The 21,451-nt window shown below is 42.5% G+C and overlaps 1 protein-coding gene across 1 annotated transcript in view; it reads right to left on the reverse strand.

The window, feature by feature from the left end:
* LOC102446421 (sodium channel protein type 3 subunit alpha) overlaps nucleotides 1-21,451 on the reverse strand; it is a 137,906-nt gene that overhangs the window by 106,574 nt on the left and 9,881 nt on the right. Inside the window, exons 2-4 of the mRNA XM_089779740.1 lie at nucleotides 20,140-20,328; nucleotides 2,917-3,233; nucleotides 649-767 (exon numbers count right to left, since the gene is read on the reverse strand). Coding sequence (XP_089635866.1) covers nucleotides 649-767; nucleotides 2,917-3,183 — 386 coding nt within the window. The 5' untranslated portion in view covers nucleotides 3,184-3,233; nucleotides 20,140-20,328. The remainder of the gene's footprint in view (nucleotides 1-648; nucleotides 768-2,916; nucleotides 3,234-20,139; nucleotides 20,329-21,451) is intronic.

Consider the following 21,451-nt stretch of genomic DNA (forward strand, 5'->3'; position numbering starts at 1 on the left):
TTTCCATTAAGATACATTAATGTCAAGCCCCGTGTCTGTGTGGAGACAGTGGGACTTTGCACAGGCACTGGAGTAATAACTAACAGATGCTTATGCAGAAGTTAGGGCTGAAGTTGTTACTATAATAATTGAAAAATATATTCCTTGTTTCTGATTCTGATTCCTTATAGAATACCTTCCCACCTAGCTGATGAAGGAAACAATACCAGTGTGCCCATACAAACAGCTTTTTACTCATGTAAGCAGTCCTTTAAAGTGAATTCGTGTCACTGGATTTAATTGGAATATTTGCATGAATAATAGAATCAGACTCAGTTATTTCTCATTAATTAAGTTATTGGGGCTCTGCAAGAATGCAGGAGTCTTCCTATATAGAGCTCACTGGAGAGGAAAGGCTGCAATGTGGTATCTAAAACCAAATATTTAAATCTGACAGTAGTAATTCCATTAATGAGGAATTCCTTGGTTTGGGATGAGCTGCATAATGCATTTTGACACTGATACTTTTTAAGTGTGATCAGAGTATTTTCAGTGACTGTCTGTACAAACACGAGGGCATTTATTTGTGTATTAACATACAAAGTGTTATTTCAGTAATGATACTTTTTCAAACAGTCACATTTAAAATCATCAACTTGAAAAGGATATGAATGCACCAATATCTTAATAGCAATTTTTCGAAGAGGGTTGAGAGGAGTTAAAATGTACAAGGCAGATGTGGCACTGAATCGGAAAATTGTCTTTCCTTTATTCAGTACTATGAAAGTCTGAAAAAGAAGAATATACAATGGAAGTACAGTGTACATAATCTAAGCATTTTCGACTTTGGCACCTTGTCTCCCCACCTCCTTGGATTTCAATAGTCTACCTTGTAGGACTGAGCCTTTAGAAATGAGAGTTCTATTTTGCTCATCAGTAGTGGCAAGAAAATTCCAAATTTCTAAGGAAACAGATGACTTCAGTTATCCACTGTTAATTTTCTAATGTTCTAAAATGTGTGTTATAGAAATTTGAATGGGATCAAGATTCAACACATAAAGTATCAATAGGAATTTTTGTCATCAATGTCAAGTGCAACTGAATTTGGTCTTTCATCACTAAAACTTGTGCATTTTTATTGTGCACTACACATTTTCAGACCTATCATAATTTATACTAATACAATCAAATATTCAAGTCAGAGTGAGAACAATATGATTAAGCAGTTGTTTGGGGACAGGAGTGTGTTTCTCCTGGGTTACAAACTTTTTCCAACATAAACACATTATGTGCTATGGAACTTCTACTTTATATCCACTGCCTTACCCACTTGTCTACTTCTCCCACAAGCATCTTTAATCCCTTTGCACAGGGCCCCTTTTGTATAGAGCACCCTTCCTGAACTAGCTTCCAAAGCCATAAAACTCTCCTCCATATCCTTCCTGAAGACTCAACTTTACTATGATGTCAGCCACAAACTACCAGTTGAAGGTGGCTGAGTAGAAGACCAGTACCCCAGTTTCCTGGTATATCAGTAATATACAGGCAGTCCCCGGGTTACGTACAACATAGGGACTGTAGGTTTGTTCTTAAGTTGAATTTGTATGTAAGTCGGAACTGGAGTCCAGATTCAGTCGCTGCTGAAACTGACCAGCGGCTGATTACAGGAAGCCCGAGGCAGAGTTGCTCTGCCATGGGCTTCCTGGAATCAGCCGCTGATCAGTTTCAACAGCGGCTGAATTTGGACGCATGGGACAGAGCAGCTGGGGCGCTGCCGGGTAGGTCCCCGCAGCGCCGCACCTCAGCACCTCAGTGCTGCGGGGACCAACCCAGCAGCGCCCCAGCTGCTCTACCCCAGGCGTTGTCGTTGAGAAAAGCCTGGTCTGCAGCTAGTGCGCCCCCCCCAGCAGACCAGGGAGACACGGGTGGCGGGACCACCGAGACGCGCCGCGGTCCCGCCCGCATCCTCCGAGGCTTTGCTCCGTGTCTCCCTGGTCTGCTGGGGGGGGGGGCTCCCCCCAGCAGACCAGGGAGACAGAGAGCAAAGCCTCGGAGCACGCCGGCAACGGGAAAGCTGCGGCGCGTCTGGGCTGTCCCGCTGCCCGCGTGCTCCGCGGTATGCTCCGCGCTTTGCTCCGCGCTTTGCTCCGCGTCTCCCTGGTCTGCTGGGGGGGTTGCCCCCCAGCAGACCAGGGAGACTCGGAGCAGCTTTTCTTGCCCCGGAGGACACGGGCGGCGGGACCGCCGCGCATCTGGGCGTTCTGCCGCTCCCGTCCTGCGGGGCGAGAAAAGCCCCATTCATAACTGCGGAGCTGATGTAAGTCGGATCCGCGTAACTCGGGGACTGCCTGTATTCAGAAGTCTTTCACAATGGTTTAATACGGTCCAGGACTTAAACAGAACCTATGCAGCGCTGTAGCACAAGTCAGGAATGTGATTAAAATGCAGTTTTCCCCAACTACCTTCCTTATTGCCACTAATTTCACTGAACAGTTTCACTGTGGTTGGTACTACCATGTTATTTACAACCTTCTCCATCCCAGAATCTATTTTCAACAGTTTATTTTTCATAATCTTTTAGATCAAGACTCACTGCTGTATAAAACAAAGGAATCTTTGTGTGACTTACCTGATCTGATGTCAGGTAAAGCCTGTAAAGATACAGCAGTATACATGTGGCATAAATCAGGTTGAAGTCAGGCCAACAGCCTTTCATTATAGTGTTGTGGCATGAGTGCTCTAAAAATACAGTAATTAAACTCTTAACCTCTGTCATTAATAGCTGATAAAATAGTGCTACTCTGTATTTACTCTCCTGTAATTTCTCCAAATACAAAATACAATTAGATTAAAGGATCAGATATATTATAATGAAAATAACATAATGCATTTACTTTCACAGAGGCCATCCAAACAGCTGTCTTAATAATCACTCACTTTTTTACTGATATAATATGGGTCCAGGTCCTCCAAGGGCTCCGACACCATTCCTGGAGGTATGTCACCGTAAATAAATGGCAGTGTCTTTCCTGCTTCCAAGTCACTATTTGGCTTTGGGCCATTTTCATCATCATCATCTTTATGATCTTGTTTGGGTTTTTTAGCTTTTTCTTCTGTGGCACGCTTTTCAATAGCTGTGAGAGATTCTCTAGTAAAATAGCAGAAGCTGTCAGGTCCTGGTGGTACCAGCAATGCCTGTGCCATCTTTTCATCCTGCAAATTTAATTATGTTTAGCCTCTTGCATAAGAATGTCCTACAAAAGAAAAATACAAACAAGTTATGAAAAATAGTGAAAGGAAAAAAACCTGTCATTCCCACTTATTTAACATCACACTTAGTTTTAAAAGTAAATACAAATTTATGCTCTCTATAACAATAAATGCTGATCATTTAAAGACCCACATAGTTAAATTCAAAAATCCTGTGAACCAAATTTGTGAACCAAATGTTAGTAGTTATTTTAACAGAAAAAAGAATTATTATAAACATTTAGTTTTTACACTTCTGTATATTTTAATAGGCACCATATAAATATGAAAATGTACTTTAAAAATGAAGTGAATTTTAGTACTAGAAAAGAGAAAAAAAGTGAATTATCTGCCTATCCACAAAAAAAGTGCATATCTAGTAAGGTGGGCCAGGCTGCTGTCATGCCAATATAAGTATTCTTCACATTTGGTGTGGGTTCAATGCATAGCAAAACAAAGAAAGAGTTATAATCAGTACAGGTTGGACCTCCCTGGTCCAGCACTCTCAGGATCTGACTGGTCCCAGATGAGGGATTTTGCCATACCAGGGGGTCATTTCTAAACTCCTGTACTGGCCTCTGTAGGCCAGTCACTGGCTTCCCAGCTGGCACTTCACCTCCTGCTGGCCCCGCTGCCCTGCTGACCCCATTCAGCCATCACTGCCATGACTCTGGGACCCACCGGGAAGCTGCATGTGCTGCGCTGGAGCTCCAGGATATGTCAGGCAGCCACGCGCTGCAGCTCTCTGCCCCACCAAGCTATGTTGAATCCCAACCCTGCTGGTCATCCCGGCTGCCATGTGCTGAGATCCTTGCCACTGGCCCTCCACCAGGACTCTCTGGTCTGGCAACATCCATGCTGAAGAATGGATGTTGCCGCACCAGAGAATCCTGATTAAGAGAGTTTCAAACTGTGCTATATCTAGTATAACGCAGAATGAGAACTCGTACTAATAAGGTATCTACAGCAGATGGTGGAGTAATATAAAAAGGGAGAGAACTTTTCTCAAAGAAAAGATAAAGTAGCAGAAGAGGCACAGAGATTCTGGAGAGGAAGAATACATGGAAAATCATTCAGACAGACTGTGAATTCAGAATGCAATCCAATAACAAGCAGCTATGCTGAAATTTTTATTCCTTGAAGATTTTTTTTTCCATGTAAAAGGACGTGGCTTTTGCTGATACCTGCTAGAAATCGCCTGGCCAAGACATCTGTTTCCTATTAATACACACAACAGTAATAAGAATCCCATAGTCAAATCCACACCTTATTTCTGCTCAAAAGGGAAAACTGAAAATTACTTCAACAGGCTTTCTCTAGAGACTGAATAATGAGCTGCCAAGATTGCCCAGATAGCTGTTTGAGACTCTCTTGAGTGTTGGCTGAGCAACACTTTTCTTCCACACTTATGAGGTTTGAGGACATGTCATGTGAGTCTGTAAACCTAAGTGCCTTTTCCTTACAAATGGTCTTAAAAGACACGATTCTTCTTTGGCTCATTAATAGAACAATGTTAACTTCTATTTTTTTTTGTTAGGTTGTTTTCCTTTAAAAACGCTGTTGTTAATATCATGCCTATAGCACCTTGTCTACTTTGGAAAAATGTATACTCCATATTAGGAATGTTAAAATGCGTTAAGTTTGGTAAATGTGTAAATGCTGAATTTTTCAGTGGTTACATGTTTACATGTGGAGGGAATTGGCTCCACAGGAGTCAATATTTGTGAAGAGCCGACTTTTAAGCTGCCTCCTCACAAGCACCAGCTCCCATGGAGCCACCTGGCCCCTTTCTTGCTGATACAGAGGCAGCAGCAGGAGAAGGGGGCATGCAGCTGTGCAGAAGCTAGTATGTGCGGGCGGGGCTCCCTGCAAGCACCAGTTCCTGCCTGCCTGCCTCCATGTGCTGCCTCTGTGTCAGCTTAAGAGCTGGCTCCCCTTAGCACCGGCTCCTATGGAACTGCCTGTGCCCTCCCCCCATCTTGCTGCCTCTGCTGCAGAGGCAGCAGCGTGGATGGGGAGGCTGCGTGTAACCATGAAGATTCACTAATGAGCCCAGGCAAAAGCTAAAATAGTGCTAGTAACAGTGTTAGGTTAGCATAGACAGAGCTCCGTCATTTTTATCATTATGTATTATAAACATGCTCTGAAAAAAATTTTATGACAGCATTTCCTGAGCCCTCTCTTCACTAGTGAACTAGAAGCAATGCAGCTGCATTGTTGATAGCTAGTGCTATAATATTGATACGGGTATTTTTGTCAATATTACATTGTTTAACTATTTTGTGAAATACTCTGAGTCCTATATCAGTCTAGTTGATACAAGGAGGCTGTGGATCAAATATAATCTCCTCCACTCTGGAACTATTCCATCTGCAAGTACCTCTATTCCAGGGGCTGTCCTTGCTCCACTAATTCTGCATAAATGTAGAATTTCAGATCGAGGAGAGGGCAGATTGGGAACGGGAAAAGGCATGATCAAGGCAATCCTGCACCCCAGTAATTCCATGGCCTTCCTGGGAGCTAAATAGTCCTCAGATGCTTGTGAATAGGGGAGGCTCAAGCTGAACGTAGCCTTCTCTGTTTACTGGATGAATATGGACATTTTTAACTGTAAATCTCACTGCATTTAAGCATTATTTCAAAATAAAGGGCTGGTTAATTTGAAATCTGTATTCCTACTTTCCTCAGGGAATAAGCTTATTTCAAAATAGTTCATTTAGGAGTTATTATTTCAAATGTAGTTATTTTGAAATAACTTCCTAGTGTAGACATGCCTTTACAAAATTGAAATTCAGTTTAAATATCCTTCCTGCAACAAGTGCATTTAAAGAGGGATATTTAAAAAAAACTATTGGATTTGGATGGCCCAAGTAATAAAAAGGTAACAGTGCGCTTCTCTAAAAATCCGTTCATCCACAGACAGCAGGCTCCATGTTGCAGTGGCTTCTGGGTAAGATGGTTGATAAATATTTATAACATAGTATAAGGACTGTGGCATGGGCAGTCATGCATATGGATTTGAGTGAAGGGCCAGGACCGAAGCTAGGCATCAGAGCTGGAGGCAGTCAGGAGCCAAGTCAAGGGTCAAAGCCATATTAGTGTCAGAATCAGAGGAGGAGCTGGGGTCAAGCTGAAGTTAGGAGTCAAGCCATGGGTCAGAGTCATTGCTGGAAGCCAGTAGGTGATAGGAACAGGAACCTGGAGTGAGGCAGGAATGAAGGAACCAGAAGCAGATGGGGATCTGGAATAAGGCGGCAGAAACCAAGAACAGATTGGGAGGCAAAAACCAGGAGTCAGGCCAACAGACAGGGTTCATAGGGATAGCCATCCAGGGATTCACCTAGTTGTCCAGACACCTTCCTGTGTCTTGATCAGGCTTTTATACATCTGGGCCAGCCAGCTGGGGTAGACATGTCCCCCAATCAGGAACTTTGTCAGAGGAGCTCCTAGTGAGCTAAAGCTCTTGAAGTTCCCTTCTCCCAGGGTTCCAGTGACCTTCCTGTTGTCAGTCATTGGCTGAGTCCCACCCTGAGGCCCAGGTTTAGGTCATGCAATCCTTCATGTGTACATTAGAGCTTCTAGTCCGTGGAGTGAGTTAGAAAACATAACTTCTGGGTGACTATTATATCATAAGATCCCATAATAAAAAATCCATAATATATATTGTGGTATATGTTAGCATAACATTTTGAGATACACCTCACTTCACTTTTCTTGCAGTCACTTTCCTACAATCACTGGTGGCTAGAGGAGTTGAACAGAACATATAGCCTGACAATTTTCCAGCTATATTCCATTTCAGTCTATTTACATTAATTGTCATTAATTTCTAACTATTCTTTATTTAGATTACTTCTGCTGCTGATGGGGTGCACTGTATTTCTTTTATACGCGATTCCTTTTTCCAGTACTTATATTAGAAGACTCTCAGAAATAAAATAAAATGTCTCTGAGCTGAAGACATGCCATCCATGTTTTATATCTGAATAAGCTAAATTAAATTGCCAGAAGGCATCTACAAAGACTTTTATGACATCTGAAGACAAGCTACTGGTGAAAGTGAAAGTTTCACTACAGACCCTTGTAGATTCTAGGTTTTTTTTAAAAAAAATAGGTCATCTACACAGAATATAGATAATAAAACAGTGTTATTTAATTATAGCTATATTACATATTACCCCATCCATATATTAACCAAACAAATGCATGAATGACAAAAATACTCAACTTGTGATATTTGTCATAGCTCTGTTTTTGCCCTTACAGCACTGGGACTTGATTTATGTTTTCAACTGGAACCTAAGAAAAAGCTGACTACTGAAGTTTTTCATTCCACTAAAACATTGACACAAAGATATGTCTTTGATTATTCTTGGCATAAGTGCAAGACTAGCAAAGGGATTCTGTAAAATGACCTTATGTCCTCATTCTTTCTACTCTATTCTTTCAAGGGGTTATAATTAGGCAACTTGCCCTGGGCTAAGTAGAACAGTAACCTGACAGCTGCAGAGACCAGGATTTAAATTTCCGTTTGAAATGACAAGTGATAATGAGTTTAGTTATCTCATCATAAGAAAAAATTTAAAAAACAACAAATAGACAAGCAGCATCTTAAAGACTAACAAAACATGTAGATTAGTGGTCACCACCCAGTAGATCGGGATCTACTGGTAGATCTTGGAGCCTCTGACAGGTGATCTGGTTTGGCCAAGAGGCTATCAAGTGCCAGCACTTCAGCTGCCCCTCCCACCACTGCTGTGCATCTCCTGCCCTTTGCCTTGGAGCTGCTCCCCCTCCCCTTCCCAGGAGCCTCCAGCTTGCTGTGTAGAGCAGGGAAGGGAGAGGAGGGATGCTGATATCAGGATGCCCCCTCTTCCATCCTGTATTCTATCTCCAGAGAATGGGGGGCGAGAGGAGTGGGGAGGCACACAACAGGGCTTGTAATGGAGCGAGTTTGCTGGCTGGAAAATGACCCCTCACTCTCAGAGGCCTTAGGAGAAAGGCCAGTCCTTACCTACAGACAACCCCCTAACCTCAAACAAATTATTTCCAATAACCACACAACACACCTCCATCATAATCATCCAGGAACCCACCCCTTTAATCAGCCCCAGTGCAAACTCTGCCCACACATCTACACAAGCGATTTCATCACTGGACCCAACCACATCAGCCAAAATCAGAGGCTTATTTAACTGCACATCCACTAATGTGATCTATGCCATCAAATGCCAACAATGCCCCACTGGCAGGTATATTGACATAAATCAAATATTCGAAAAGGCAATACACAAAAACCTGTTAGAGAACACTCATTTACAAGTTTAATCTTTATGCAAATAGTATGAACAAGGACATCGGCTGGCTCGCACACCCTCTGAGTTAAACTATCAACCAAACAATGGAGGTGCTAATTGTTCTTATCAGTCTGTTGTAACTATTTGAACCATCTAGTCACTGTCTCTCTTTTTATTTTTTTCTCCTTTTCCCCTCCTTTTTTTTCTCTCCCCTTCCCCTCCTTATTTATTCTTGGACCTGGACTTCTAATACTCCCAGCCTCTGAAGAAGTGGGTTGTGCCCACAAAAGCTCATGATACCATCTACATGGTTTGTTAGTCTTTAAGATGCTACTAGTCTATTTGTTGTTTTGTAAGTTTTTCCTGTTATAGACTAACTTGGCTACCCCTCTGTAGCTTTCTATCTCATCATAATCCATCATAGATGTTTGTTGGGAGTTGCTGCTATGGGGTGGGGATGGGAGAGGAGGGAAGGAACAGGACCAATTGCAGCAGTCACCCTCCCTAACAGCAACAGCATGTCTATCAAGGGTTGGCTTTTTTCTGCTTCTGTCTTTTGCTATGTGTTTTCCAGCATACAGAAAGTGCTGATAAATATGTACTGGTACAGCACCTTCAATATGAACTTATAGCATGCAGAGCCTGGTAGTGAAGGCCATCCTCACATATGTGGATTGGCTATGAGGTGGAATTAATAACACAAGGAGAAAATCACCAAGGCTATGTCTAGACTGCAGGCTTCTTTCGAAAGAGAAATCCGCTTTTTCGAAAGAGAGCACCCAGCGAGTCTGGATGCTCTCTTTCGAAGACAGCCTCTTTACATTGAAGAACGCCTTCTTTCGAAAGAGGAACTTTCGAAAGAAGGTGTTCTTCCTCGTGAAACGAGGTTTACCGCCATCGAAAGAAAAGCCGCGTTCTTTCGAAATAATTTCGAAAGAACGCGGCTTGAGTCTGGACGCAGGGGAAGTTTTTTCGGGAAAAGGCTACTTTTCCCGAAAAAAACCCTGAGTCTGGACACGGCCCAAGAGAGAAGGAAGGAACAGAAGAAAACAGTTTCCAAAGGAATGAGCAGGATAGAAGGTCTATAGGATGGATAAACCTAGAAAAAGGAGAGAAATATTAAAAATGAAGGTGAAGACAAACATCAAGTAGTGATGTAAAATCCCATTTCACTGGTTAGCCATTTAAATGTATGGTGTAACTAGTTAACCAGTTAAAGTGGTGGCAAGCAGGGGGGTGCTCCAGCCGGAACAGCCCCTGTCCATGGTGGGCCCCATGGAGCTGGATCCACTCCCTGCCCATGGTGGGTGGGGAGCTGCTTCAGGCCCCACTGGTTACTTGGAACTGGTGTTAGGGGGTTGGGTGCATAAGGGTACAGCAATGAGAGCAAATTAACTGGTCTGTGGCTGTTGTTTTAGAGGATGCAGGTTATTCTTGCTTCTACTTCTTGTCCTGGGCTGTGTGGCCTCTAGATATTGCCACACACAAAGCAAAAAAACACCTTTGGCAGAATTTAGAATAGCTGTCAGTCTCTGGTAATAACTAGAGTGTTGCAGGTCAAGAATGAGGTATATTTATTTGCAGAGATGTGTGGAAATACATGAATAGCATTTGTTAGTATATTCCTCCTGGCCTTGAGACAGCCAGTAATGTGTTACATTCACTAACACTACCATTAAACAAAAACCGTTACAAAAGTATAATTTGGATTTAAATTTCTTTATATATTTTTTATCAGAGATACATTTTTACTTGAATAGTTAAAACAAAACTAAACTATTTACAAAGCTGTGTGTGTATATTCTGGCAAATGTGATTGTGAGGTTGACTAAATACTGTTTAATTAATAGCACTCTGCTTCAATAAATGGTCAAGAAAAATACTTAAAATATATTATTTATTGGTTAAGCCATCATTCAGCTTCTAATTGGGCTTTGGTAGAATAGTATTTCCAGCTATGTGATATCTGCCCAAATGCTACAGTCAGACAACTGGAAAACAGACTTTTGTTTGCTGATGTAACAAAGCTTTCCACACTTCCCATTACTTTTATCACACTATATCCATTCTTGCTTTCATCAGATTCCTTGTTGCACTGTTTTGTGCAAGAATTTGTAAATTCTGTGATATCTGTGTCAGAATTCAAGCCATTAACCACTTCCTCACTTTGCTTACTATTCAAAGCCACCTGCTGTATATGTAGTTCCTTCCTCTATATGTCATCCCATCACCTTTCTCTTTCCTGAAATCCCTTCTTAAAGACCTACTTTTTCTACACTCCCAAAAAAGTGAGTTAAAAACCAAAACCACAATACTATCCCTTTTCCTGATTTTCTAAGTGCCTCTCTCTTAGACCTATCTTTCTATAACACAGGAAGCTCATTGGATAATGGACTACTTCTTTTTTTGTGGTAAACAGATCCACACATATTTTTAAAGAATGTAAAGTGTAACAAAAACATTTTAAAAACTCCCCCGTCCTCTCTCCCCCGATTATCCCTAGTTTAGTGGTCTCCACATCTAATTACAGTTATTTTTAATAAAGCGCAGATTTTATAGGTAAATACAGAAAACAGAGATAAGTGTGCTGCAGTATAAATTGACTAAACTATATGGGTACGTCTACACTACAGCGCTAATTCGAACTAACTTAGTTCGAATTAGTTAATTCGAACTAAGCTAATTCGAACTAACGCATCTAGAACTAAAAATTAGTTCGAATTAGCGTTTTGCTAATTCGAACTAGCGCGTCCACATTAAGTGGACCCTGAAGCAGGGTTAAGGATGGCCGGAAGCAGTGCCGGCAGGGCATCAGAGGAGGACTTAGAGCATGGAGCTGCTGTCTCAGGCTAGCTGAGGGCTGTGCTTAAAGGGTCCCGACCCCCCCCCCCCCCGGACAGACAGTTCTCAGGGGTGCCCCGCTTGCAAAGCAGTCCTGGCTTGGAGTGCCCTGAGTGCCCACACTGGGCACATCACAGCACTCGGCCATCAGACCGGCTGCACTTGCCGCAGGCTGCCATCTGGGGAGAGGGGGCAATTGGGGGGATGCAGGAGAGCTTCCACCCCCAGAAACCCGCAGAGCCAGCCCAGTCCTCCCCATCAGGGGCTCGTGCCCCATTCCTCCCTCACCTCCTTCCACTTACCCTTCCCTAGCCCCTCTTCTTGATGTACAAAATAAAGATAACGTGTCTTCCAAAATGGAATCTGTCTTTATTGAACAAACCTGGGGGAGACTGGGAAAAGGAGGTGGGAGAGGGGAAGAGAGAGGCTGGGAGAGGGGAGGGCAACTAAAATGATCAGGGGTTGGGAACAGGTCCCATATGAAGAGAGGCTAAAGAGACTGGGACTTCTCAGCTTAGAAAAGAGGAGACGGAGGGGGGACAGGATAGAGGTCTCTAAAAGCAGGAGTTGGGTGGAGACGGTGCATACAGAAAAGTTCTTCATTAGTTCCCATAAAGAAGGACTAGAGGACACCAAAGGAAAGGAATGGGTAGCAGGCTTCAAACTAGTAACAGAAAGTTGTTCGTCACAAAGCAAAGAGTCAACCTGTGGAACTCCTTGCTGCAGGAGGCTGTGAAGGCTACAACTAGAACAGAGTTTAAAGGGAAGTGAGATCAAGTCATGGAGGTTGGGTCCATGGAGTGGTATTAGCCAGGGGGTAGGAGTGGTGTCCCTGCCCAAGGTTTGTGGAAGACTGGAGAGGGATGGCACGAGACAAATGGTTTTTTCACTGTCTTCGGTCCATCCCCTCCAGGGTCCCTAGTGTTGGCCGCTGTCGGCAGACAGGCTACTGGGCTAGATGGACTTTTGGTCTGACCCAGGATGGCCATTGTAAGCTCAGGGCTCAGGGTCGGGGGTCTCAGTGGACCCCCTTGATTCTCTGGCAGCTCTCCTGCCCAAGCCGGCCACTTTCTGTGCCTAGTGCGGAGATCGTGGACGAGGTCCACGATGTCTGCACTAGCCCAGGCGGGTGCCCGCCTCTTGCGGCCCCGGGCAAGCTCCCGGGAGCCGCCAGCCTGGTCCCGGGAAGAGGGGGAGGGCTGGGGGGCATCGGGTGGGTGGCTCGATCTGTGCCAGGTACAGGGTCTGCTGGCTGGGTGCTGGCAGGCTTGCACCTGGCATGGGCACCGTAGCCAGCCCGTGCCCCTTTAAGGGGTCCGGGGCCGGGAGGGGGGCAGAAGAGTTTCCCTGGTGTTGGCCAGAGTGGCCACCAGGGAAAGCTGGGGAGGGCTAGCCTCCCACTAGTTCGAATTAAGGGGCTACACACCCCTTAATTCGAACTAGCTAGTTTGAACTAGGCTTAATCCTCGTGGAATGAGGATTACCTAGTTCGAACTAAGCACTCCGTTAGTTTGAATTAAATTCGAACTAACGGAGCGCTAGTGTAGCGCCTATGAAAGTTCGAACTAACTTTGTAGTGTAGACATACCCTATGACTTTACTATATGACTGAATAATTAAGAAAAGATTTCTTAGCTATGCTCAGGACTTACAGAACAAAATGTTATCTAATATAGCTGAAATCTGAAAATTTCCTTTTAGATTACATTTCTTTTCATAAAAACTACCAGCCCAGATTAAGCGCTGTGGTGGTCAGAGCCTTTCGGGGCTTCAGAGTTCTGGCTCCCATTTGTAATAGGGATGTTAGATAATGTTTATTTTAGTAATCATGTATCTGCAAAAAATGTATTGGTTACAGTTACTAAAATAGTCCCCAGGGGTGGGATGGATGGGCAGCCAGTGCACTACTGACTCCTGGCTCCACTCCCAGGGAGCCCCCTGCTTCCCCTTGTTGCTGCCTCAGCATCAGAGGAAGCAGTGCAGTGTGGCAGGTAAAGCCAAGCCAGGAGGGAAGCCAGTTTAAAAATCAGCTCCCACACAGACTGGCTCCTGCCTGCCACTCTGCGCTGCTGCCTCTGATACTGAAGCAGCAGCATGTCCACGGGGGGCCTGAGCAAAGTAGGGGCTGATCCAACATCCTGCTTCCCTCCCCCCACGCTACTGTTTCTGTATCGGAGGGGGGCAAGCGACCATGCAGGATCCATGTTTGTGGGGAGATGACTGATATAGAGGCAGCAAGGTGTGTGTGTGAATGTGTAGTAGTTAGGATTAACCAATAAGTTTAGGTTTATCAACCGATAAATCATTTAAACGACTATACACTAACATCACTACTTTGAAAGATCTTTTGGGATTTTGGTAAGTCTTTTGGCAATGGAACAAAAATCTGCTCCTTCTGAAGCACAGCAGCTTTCCTTCCTGTGATGAGTTCTCCTTTTCAAGTGTGCTTCTTCCTACTGGACCATACTATGGTGAGACTATAGGGACTGTACCCAGAGCAGCTCATTAGCCTTCTACTGATTGTGGTGAGGATATGTCCCATATCATTTGCCTTTAAGAAAGTACCGCTTCTCACCAAAGGAACAGAATCTCAAACAAGCAGGTTTTTCAGTTGATTTCTGGCTATACTTCAGTTTCCATTTATACACATTAAGTGATGAGTAAAATTCCTTGCTAATTTGGACTGTTTTTCTTTTTTAATTATCATGCAAATCAATATAGCCTCTGTTATAGGACAGAGGTATATATCTCTACTAATTAAGATTAGCAGGTACTGACCACATAAAATCCATATCCAGACTTTTCAGAATTGTGCTGGAGAAACATAAAGCTTTCAAAATAGCTAGCATTGCCTTAATTCTGCTTCTATTGAACTATATGGATTACCATTCATTTCAATGGGAATTGACTTCAGTGGTACAGTTTGAACCTCTCTAGTCCAGCAATATCTAGTCAGAAGTTCACTTATCATGGCCAAGTTTCCTGTTGTCCTATGTTTGTTTACAGCCACCAGTCCTGGCTCTCAGCATTCTGTGCTGTTATTTAGGTCTAAATTACCCCTAATTTTTTTCAGAGTACAGTAAGCAGTGGAAGTGTTGATAATGCTGTTAGACAATACTGACCTCCCATGCTCCAGCAAATTCTCTAGACAAATTCTAAAGGTGCCAGATAAGAGAGCTTCAACCTGTAGCAGAATTAGACTAATGCAGCGCATTTTTGAAAATACCACCTTAGGTACCTTAAATTAGAGCCTGAAAAATCTCCCCCCCCCCCCATGCTTACACATTTAGTTATGGTGAGCACACCCTTTTCAGTGATAACCCTTTCCAAATATATGCCAAACTGCACCAGTTGCGCTCAGATATGTTTACAGGTCTAAGAATGATAATGTACGAGGCACTACTAATTTCTAGTAAGCAGCTCCAAAATGTTCAGAAATATACCAAAGGGTCTAAAGATTTAGTAGTGACCAGTCATATATTTGATATACAAGACTTTACATTATCATTATTACTCTTATAGTCTCTGAGCAGAAAAACTGATGTCAATAAGATGTGGTACAACCCTACCCCACATGACACAAACCTTCTGCACCCCCCACTCCAGCCCCCATACACCTTCTCAGACATAGAACCCCCTCCTAAACTCCTCCTCAGGTCATAAGTCCAGGCAACTGCACCCCAATCCACTATCTCTGGTCACAACCCAAATCCCTGCACCTCCTCCTGCACTCCTGCCCCAGGTTACCATCAGTTTTCCCTCTAAGATTTTCCGTCGGTGAGTGGAGTGAGTTTTGTCTTGAGCACCAAAATAGAGGTCATGTGCGTTTGTTCAGATGTGTGCCACTGTGATACCCACCAGTTGCTAACAAATATCTTTTATATATTTTTAAAATTAATTTTACTACATCCCAAAACAAGAAGTAAATATAGCAATGCCTAGTTTTCATTCTGTGCTTTTGCTCAGTAGATCACACAATACAAAGGAGAGCACAATAATCACTATTTTATAGATGTAGAAACTGAAGTGTAAACCAATGACTCATCTACGGTCAGTGACACATCCAGGAATAGAACCCAACTTTCCTAAATCACAATTCCATGCATTAGCCATTGGGCCATGATGTTATAAATGGAGGGATTAAGGTCAAAAGTTTCAAAGTCAGGTGACTGAATAAATTATCCCATAAACAAATGTTCAGAACCTGCATCTCCCACAGATCTCAGTTCCTGTATTTCTCAGTGTCTCACTTTCCCTGTCTGACACATGCCAAATTCTTGTGACAAAAGAACAGATTGATTTTAAATATGCATAAAAGTAGTGTAGGGTTTCCAGCTCCTTTTCCTGGGTGTGGTGGGTAGTTTCAAAAAACACAGATGCCAATTAAGTAATCCTGGGCTCCTCCCAACCCTGCTCTACATCAATTTATTCTATACTTCCCATGCCAGCCTTTGCCTTATCCCTTTGCATTTTTCAATTCACCCCCACCATTCATGAGTATGCTTAGCATTGCTGCACTCCTGAGCTGTTCAACTAATATTAAGAATAAATATTCATACTTGCATGTGCAACTTGGCTAATTGCACATACTAATACCATTCCTACTCCCCCAGGCACACAAATGTTTTGAAGAAAAAGTCAGTTACCTGTTTGTACGCCCCACTCTCACATAGACCATATGACATTCCACCATAGCTGCAACTGGGGCCATGATTCCAGTCTTAGAGATACCTTCAGGATAGCTACATTTCACCTGTACAGCACTTTGTAAGAATTCCTCCACCATGCGGCCTCAGCTGACCCTGGCCATCTGAGAAGCCTCCTGCTGCCCAGCGTGTAGCTGTGGCTCTGGCATCAATGGGGACCATCGAAGAAGCAGCTGCCTACCTCCCACAACATGGCTCTGGCTTTGACCCTGGCTGGGGCTGCCTGAGCAGCTGCCGGCCACTGGCAGCATGGCTCCAGCTCTGGCCCCAGCCACAACCACTGGAGGAATAGCTGCCCACCATGTAGCCCACAGCTCCAGCCCTAAAGAAGGGCTGAAGCCAGAGCCAGGGCCACATGGTGGCTGCCCTGCTAGTCCTGGGGCAGGGCAGCTCAGTAGCCACTATATGACTCTGCTGAGGAGGTTAGCAGGAGGCAAATTCTTGTAGACATACTATCTTTGATTTAGAGCCTCAGGAGGAATAATGTAGAATGGCCCTGGTGAGGGGCTATTTCAAAACAGAAGAGGTAGAGCATCTACACACTCCTTATTTTGAATTAGCTATTTTGGAATTTGTATTATTCTTCACAGAATGAGGTTTACAGAAGTTGGAATAAGCCATCCATTATTTCAATATTATTTTGAAATAATGGAATCGCTGTGTAGACACTCGCATAGTTCTTTCAGAATAATGGCTATTATTCCAAAATAACTTTGCTGTGTAGACCCACCCTTAGGGTGCAGAAGACATTGCAGGAATATGAAGCACTACTTATTATCACTAGCCTATGAGTCCTCCCTCAGATTGTACATCATCACAGCTGTTTGTTTTCTCTGCAATTATATTAAACCAAGAAGCTCTCTAAAAGGACCTAATGCTTTTGCAACATGGAGATGCTTATTATATACTGTGCAGTTTAAACAGTTTTCTCATATGACTTCATTATTGTGCCTTGTATGATAAAATTTTATGTTGGCCTGAGATTGCATTTACATATTGATACCAATGGATGAAATTGCTTGCTTATCATGTCCCCAATTCCTTTTAAAAGTCACTAATGACTAGATAATACCTAAATGCAAAGTGGTTTCACTAATTAATACAAATTAATTGTATGAATTGTTATGAATTCATTTGAATTAGCCAACATATTTTGTAATGCAAAATGCTTTTGGAAATCGCACAATAGACATTACTTTTAGGCATTACCACTTTATAAATATTAATAATAGCATAATGGAATAATAATCAATAAAAGTAATATATAACTAAAAGTGCTATATGTGAACTAGAAGTTTATTATTATTTGTATTTATTTAACAAGTCATGTCAGACAAACACTTCCATATCTGACAGAATTACAAAATTAATTGATATAGGGAAAACAAGTATGGCATTTTATTGTAATGAAATATGACAGACTCGTGAATTCTTACTTGACAAATTAATTAAAATTGATTTGTATATGAACAGTGTCAAAAAGTTTGAAAACTGGATGAAAAGTAATAAAGGAAAATGACAAATAGAAATGTATGAAATCTGAAGGGGTGGAATTCAAAGGGGTGCTGCAGGGACTGATGCTAGATCAAATCTTATTTAGCTTTCTCATTAATGATCTGCAAGAAAGTGTGAAAGCATGTTAATTAAATTGTATTAACCCCCTTCATGACAAAGAAATTTTAAAAGTCTGGAAATGTGTGCAGGAAATCATAAATAAGATTCAATCTTAATAAATGAACGCTCATACAGACAGAAAAATATTCTCAAATACAGAATATAACTAAGCAAAAATGAGATAGGGACCTTCCTGATAACAAAACAAATAGTATTCAGAAACAAATGGGTCTACTTTGTCAAGGTGCCACCTCTATAATACCTGCCTCCTTAATAGCATCGCTGAATCCCTACCACACTGAAAGGATGTCTGCAGCTCGGCTATTATCCTGAATGGTCAGGAAACCCAGAAAATACATTGCCTACATTTGCAACCATTGGTCTTCTGCCCATGAGAGGGTCCACATTGAGGGTGCAGGAGTATTATTCACAATCAGGACTTTCTCAGCTCCCAAACACAGTTTGGACACAGAACTGTGCATAGAAGACATACAAACCCAGGGACACTTGGCCTCATGCAGTCACATCCTTTTCCCATCGTGTAAGCTTGGAGAAGCTCCTTGGGCTGAGCCAACAGAGGGGCCAGAGATTGAATCTAGCCAGCAGACTCATTATAGAAGCGGTTTCTTCAAATACCTTTGGACAGTGGAAAAGTGATCAAATTGTTTCTTCTACAGTTTTCATTGTTTTACTTGGGACATTTTTTCCCTTTCGCTGACTGGTGGGTTCTTCCTGTCCGTATCTGCCCTCTCCCTCCCAGTTACTTCACTTTCATCTCATTCTTCTCTTCCCTTTCTTTTCCTCCTAACGCATTTACTCCCTTCCCTCAAAATCGCCTTCTCCCTTTCTTTCTTCTTTTTATTTTCCCCCCTCTTGCCTTCCCACCTGACACCATTTATTTTTTAAACAAAATCTCTGTTGTTGCACATTAGAAGTCACATAGTGTGCTTTGATCTACCCCTTTTTGAAATGGGAGTAGTCTAAAGAGCACGGGGTAACTTACAGTGGGTGGCAGTAGAATCTCCTAGTGTGGGAAGGCTAAAGTGATTGAGATATACATCTTTCTTTGCCACAACCTAAGTTTGCATGTGCAGACAGGCTCTAAGTACATTGAGTGCCTTACACAGCAGGGGAGGGAAATAATTTTTGATGGGGGGCCATTCCAAAATTTTGGTAAGTGGTCAAGGGCTGCACTTTTCTATGGAGGGATTGTGGGGTCTGGGATGGAGAGTGGGTACAGGAGAGGGTGTGGTGTTTGAGAGGGAATTTGAATAATGAAGAGTGTTTGCAGCATGTAAAGGTCCCTCCTCTCCCTTCAGTGCAGAAAGGCAGATGGAGCAGCCAGCCATTCTGAGTCCTGGGTCTGCTCCCTGCCTGTGGGTCCACTGGGGTGGGCTGTGGGCTGGATTGAAAGGCTTGACGGGCCAGATCCAGCCCCTGGGCCATATCTTGCCCACCTCTGTTATACAGTCAGGTCTCCTGATCTCTGTTGAAACATAAACAGTAAATATTAGTAAAAATTTACTCAGAGCCTCTGCCTTGTAATGTTAATTCCTGATCTCTGAATTGTATTTTGAGTTAGCACTGTTTCATTAGTGGCTGTTCCATAGCAATACTTGCTGATGGTGCCTAAATAGGGACTAGTTTATGTTCTGACAAGCTTGCTGTGACAAGAACACTTGGGCTATGCGAGCAATCATAGGAATTCCCAATTCTGCAGACATGAAATCTGTAATTACTTTGATTCAGTCAGACCCTGTAAGATTGTCTGCTTATAATCCTTGCTTGGACAAAAACACTTGGAAGAGTAGCTGATTAGATTGCATAAATCTCTAAGGAAGTCTTCTCTTTGTGTTCCCAGATTGACAGGAAAAAAGTTTGCAGGTATGATCCCTCTTTTTGTGCATCTTCTACCTGAAAATATGCAGCTGTGAAACACTTTGTTGACCCTTGCTTTGTTCCTGTAGGTCCACAGAAGGAAGCAAGCATGTGTAACCATGAAATGGATAGTAGTACACATGGATTTCTTTGTTGAGAGATGCCAATGAGATGGACATATATTTTGAAGAGGACTAAAAAGAGGTAAGGCCTAGGAACTAGAGATATCTGAGTCAGATTTCAAAATGCAAGAATCTGCAAAAGGCTGAGTGTATGGAGACAGCCTTCAATGAGTTCTACTGATCATAGGACACCCCCTGCATAGGGGAAAGGTTTGCCATCCTGAGTGGCAACTCTGGCACAGAATGAGAGCCATCCTAACATCTTCAAATACAAAGTGTCTAAGGCAACTACCTAGGTTCCCCCTGATGGTAAACAAACAATAGCCTTATAACCAGAGACATCTGGATTTCTTAGCAAAGAAACAAGACAAGAAGAAACATGGAAAATAAGATGGGCAGATCAAGAGAAATGTTATTCCTTGCTGTGAGTTGAGATGATAGATTTGGCCTTACCTTTATGTTTCTGGGCAATGGCAGATCTTGAATTTTAGCCACTGAGTTTATTCATGTAGTAAGGACTGAAGAGCCACTTCTCTGGGTGAATGTGGAACTCAAAATATTACAGACCAGGGTACAAATGCTCCTCCTCAAAAGCTGAAGCTTCTTCAAGACTGTCCCACTTTGTTTATATCCAATGTTTATCTGAATAGATCAAAATAGATAAAGGTACCATAAAAAGGAGTGAGTGCTGTTTGTTTCTGGTCATGTAGTTACATGTTTCTCCAGTCTCAGACTGAAGATTCATGAAAAAGCAGCATGAAACAGTATTTATTTCATATACCACATCATGGGTGACTCAGACTTTTGAACGGTCTCTTAAAATGTGTGTTTTTGGATTCTTAGCTGTTCTTTAGGTTTTTGTTTTGGGTTTTAGCTGAAGCCATTGGAGGTACTTAAGCATTTAGACTGAGCATGCATGAAGAGAGAGACATAGAATAACTGTATTCTTTCTATAAGGAATGTTCCATTATTTTGGGCAACAGGGGATGGAGCACTTAATGATTACCTGTTCTGTTCATTTCTTCTGGGAACCTGGCATTGGCCACTGGCAGAAGATAGGCTATTGGGCTACGTGGACCTTTGGTCTGATCCAGTATGGCCATTCTTATATAAAAACTTCCAAGGTGCCACAGCACTCTCCTTAAGACTTACAATTTTTAAACAGGAAAAAATAGAGGGATTCACTCTAGATGTGGAAAATTTTGTATCCCTGATCTTTATGTACCTTTTACATCTTAAAACATAACTTTAAAATGGACTCTTTCTTTTTGTGTAACTTCTATTTTTAGTCTATTACAAGGATTGCAAGAATAGGAAAATTGGTTTCCTCTCAAGTTTCCTCATTCACAAAAGTTTCCTCTTCTACGGTTCCTAAGGCTTTAGAAACTTTAACAGTGTGTTAATCTAGGATGGGTCATTAGTCTTAAACAGTCTACTTATACCATCCAAATCAGAGTTCTCACCCATTGAGATTTTAGATTTATTTCTGACTCTTTTCTTACTTCTTTTGGTCTTGTCCTTATTGTTTTCTTTCTTTTTCTTCTTGATGAGAAAAAACAGAGGAAGAAGATGGGGAATTTCTAGCTAGTTCAAAGGGATCTGCTCCTGCAAAAATAGTCCATACCAGAATCCACCCCCTAGCAGGGCCCCTTACTACAGAGATAATAAGCCTCTGTTTCATAAAGCATGTCAATATAATAAAGGGAACCAATGCTGGCCAAATGTCCAAAAGAGAAAAAAGGAGGTGGTGAAGGAGAAGTTCCTG

Source organism: Pelodiscus sinensis, chromosome 7 (assembly GCF_052426305.1).
Source record: "Pelodiscus sinensis isolate ZL-2025 chromosome 7, ASM5242630v1, whole genome shotgun sequence".
In the NCBI taxonomy this organism is placed as follows: Eukaryota; Metazoa; Chordata; order Testudines; family Trionychidae; genus Pelodiscus; species Pelodiscus sinensis.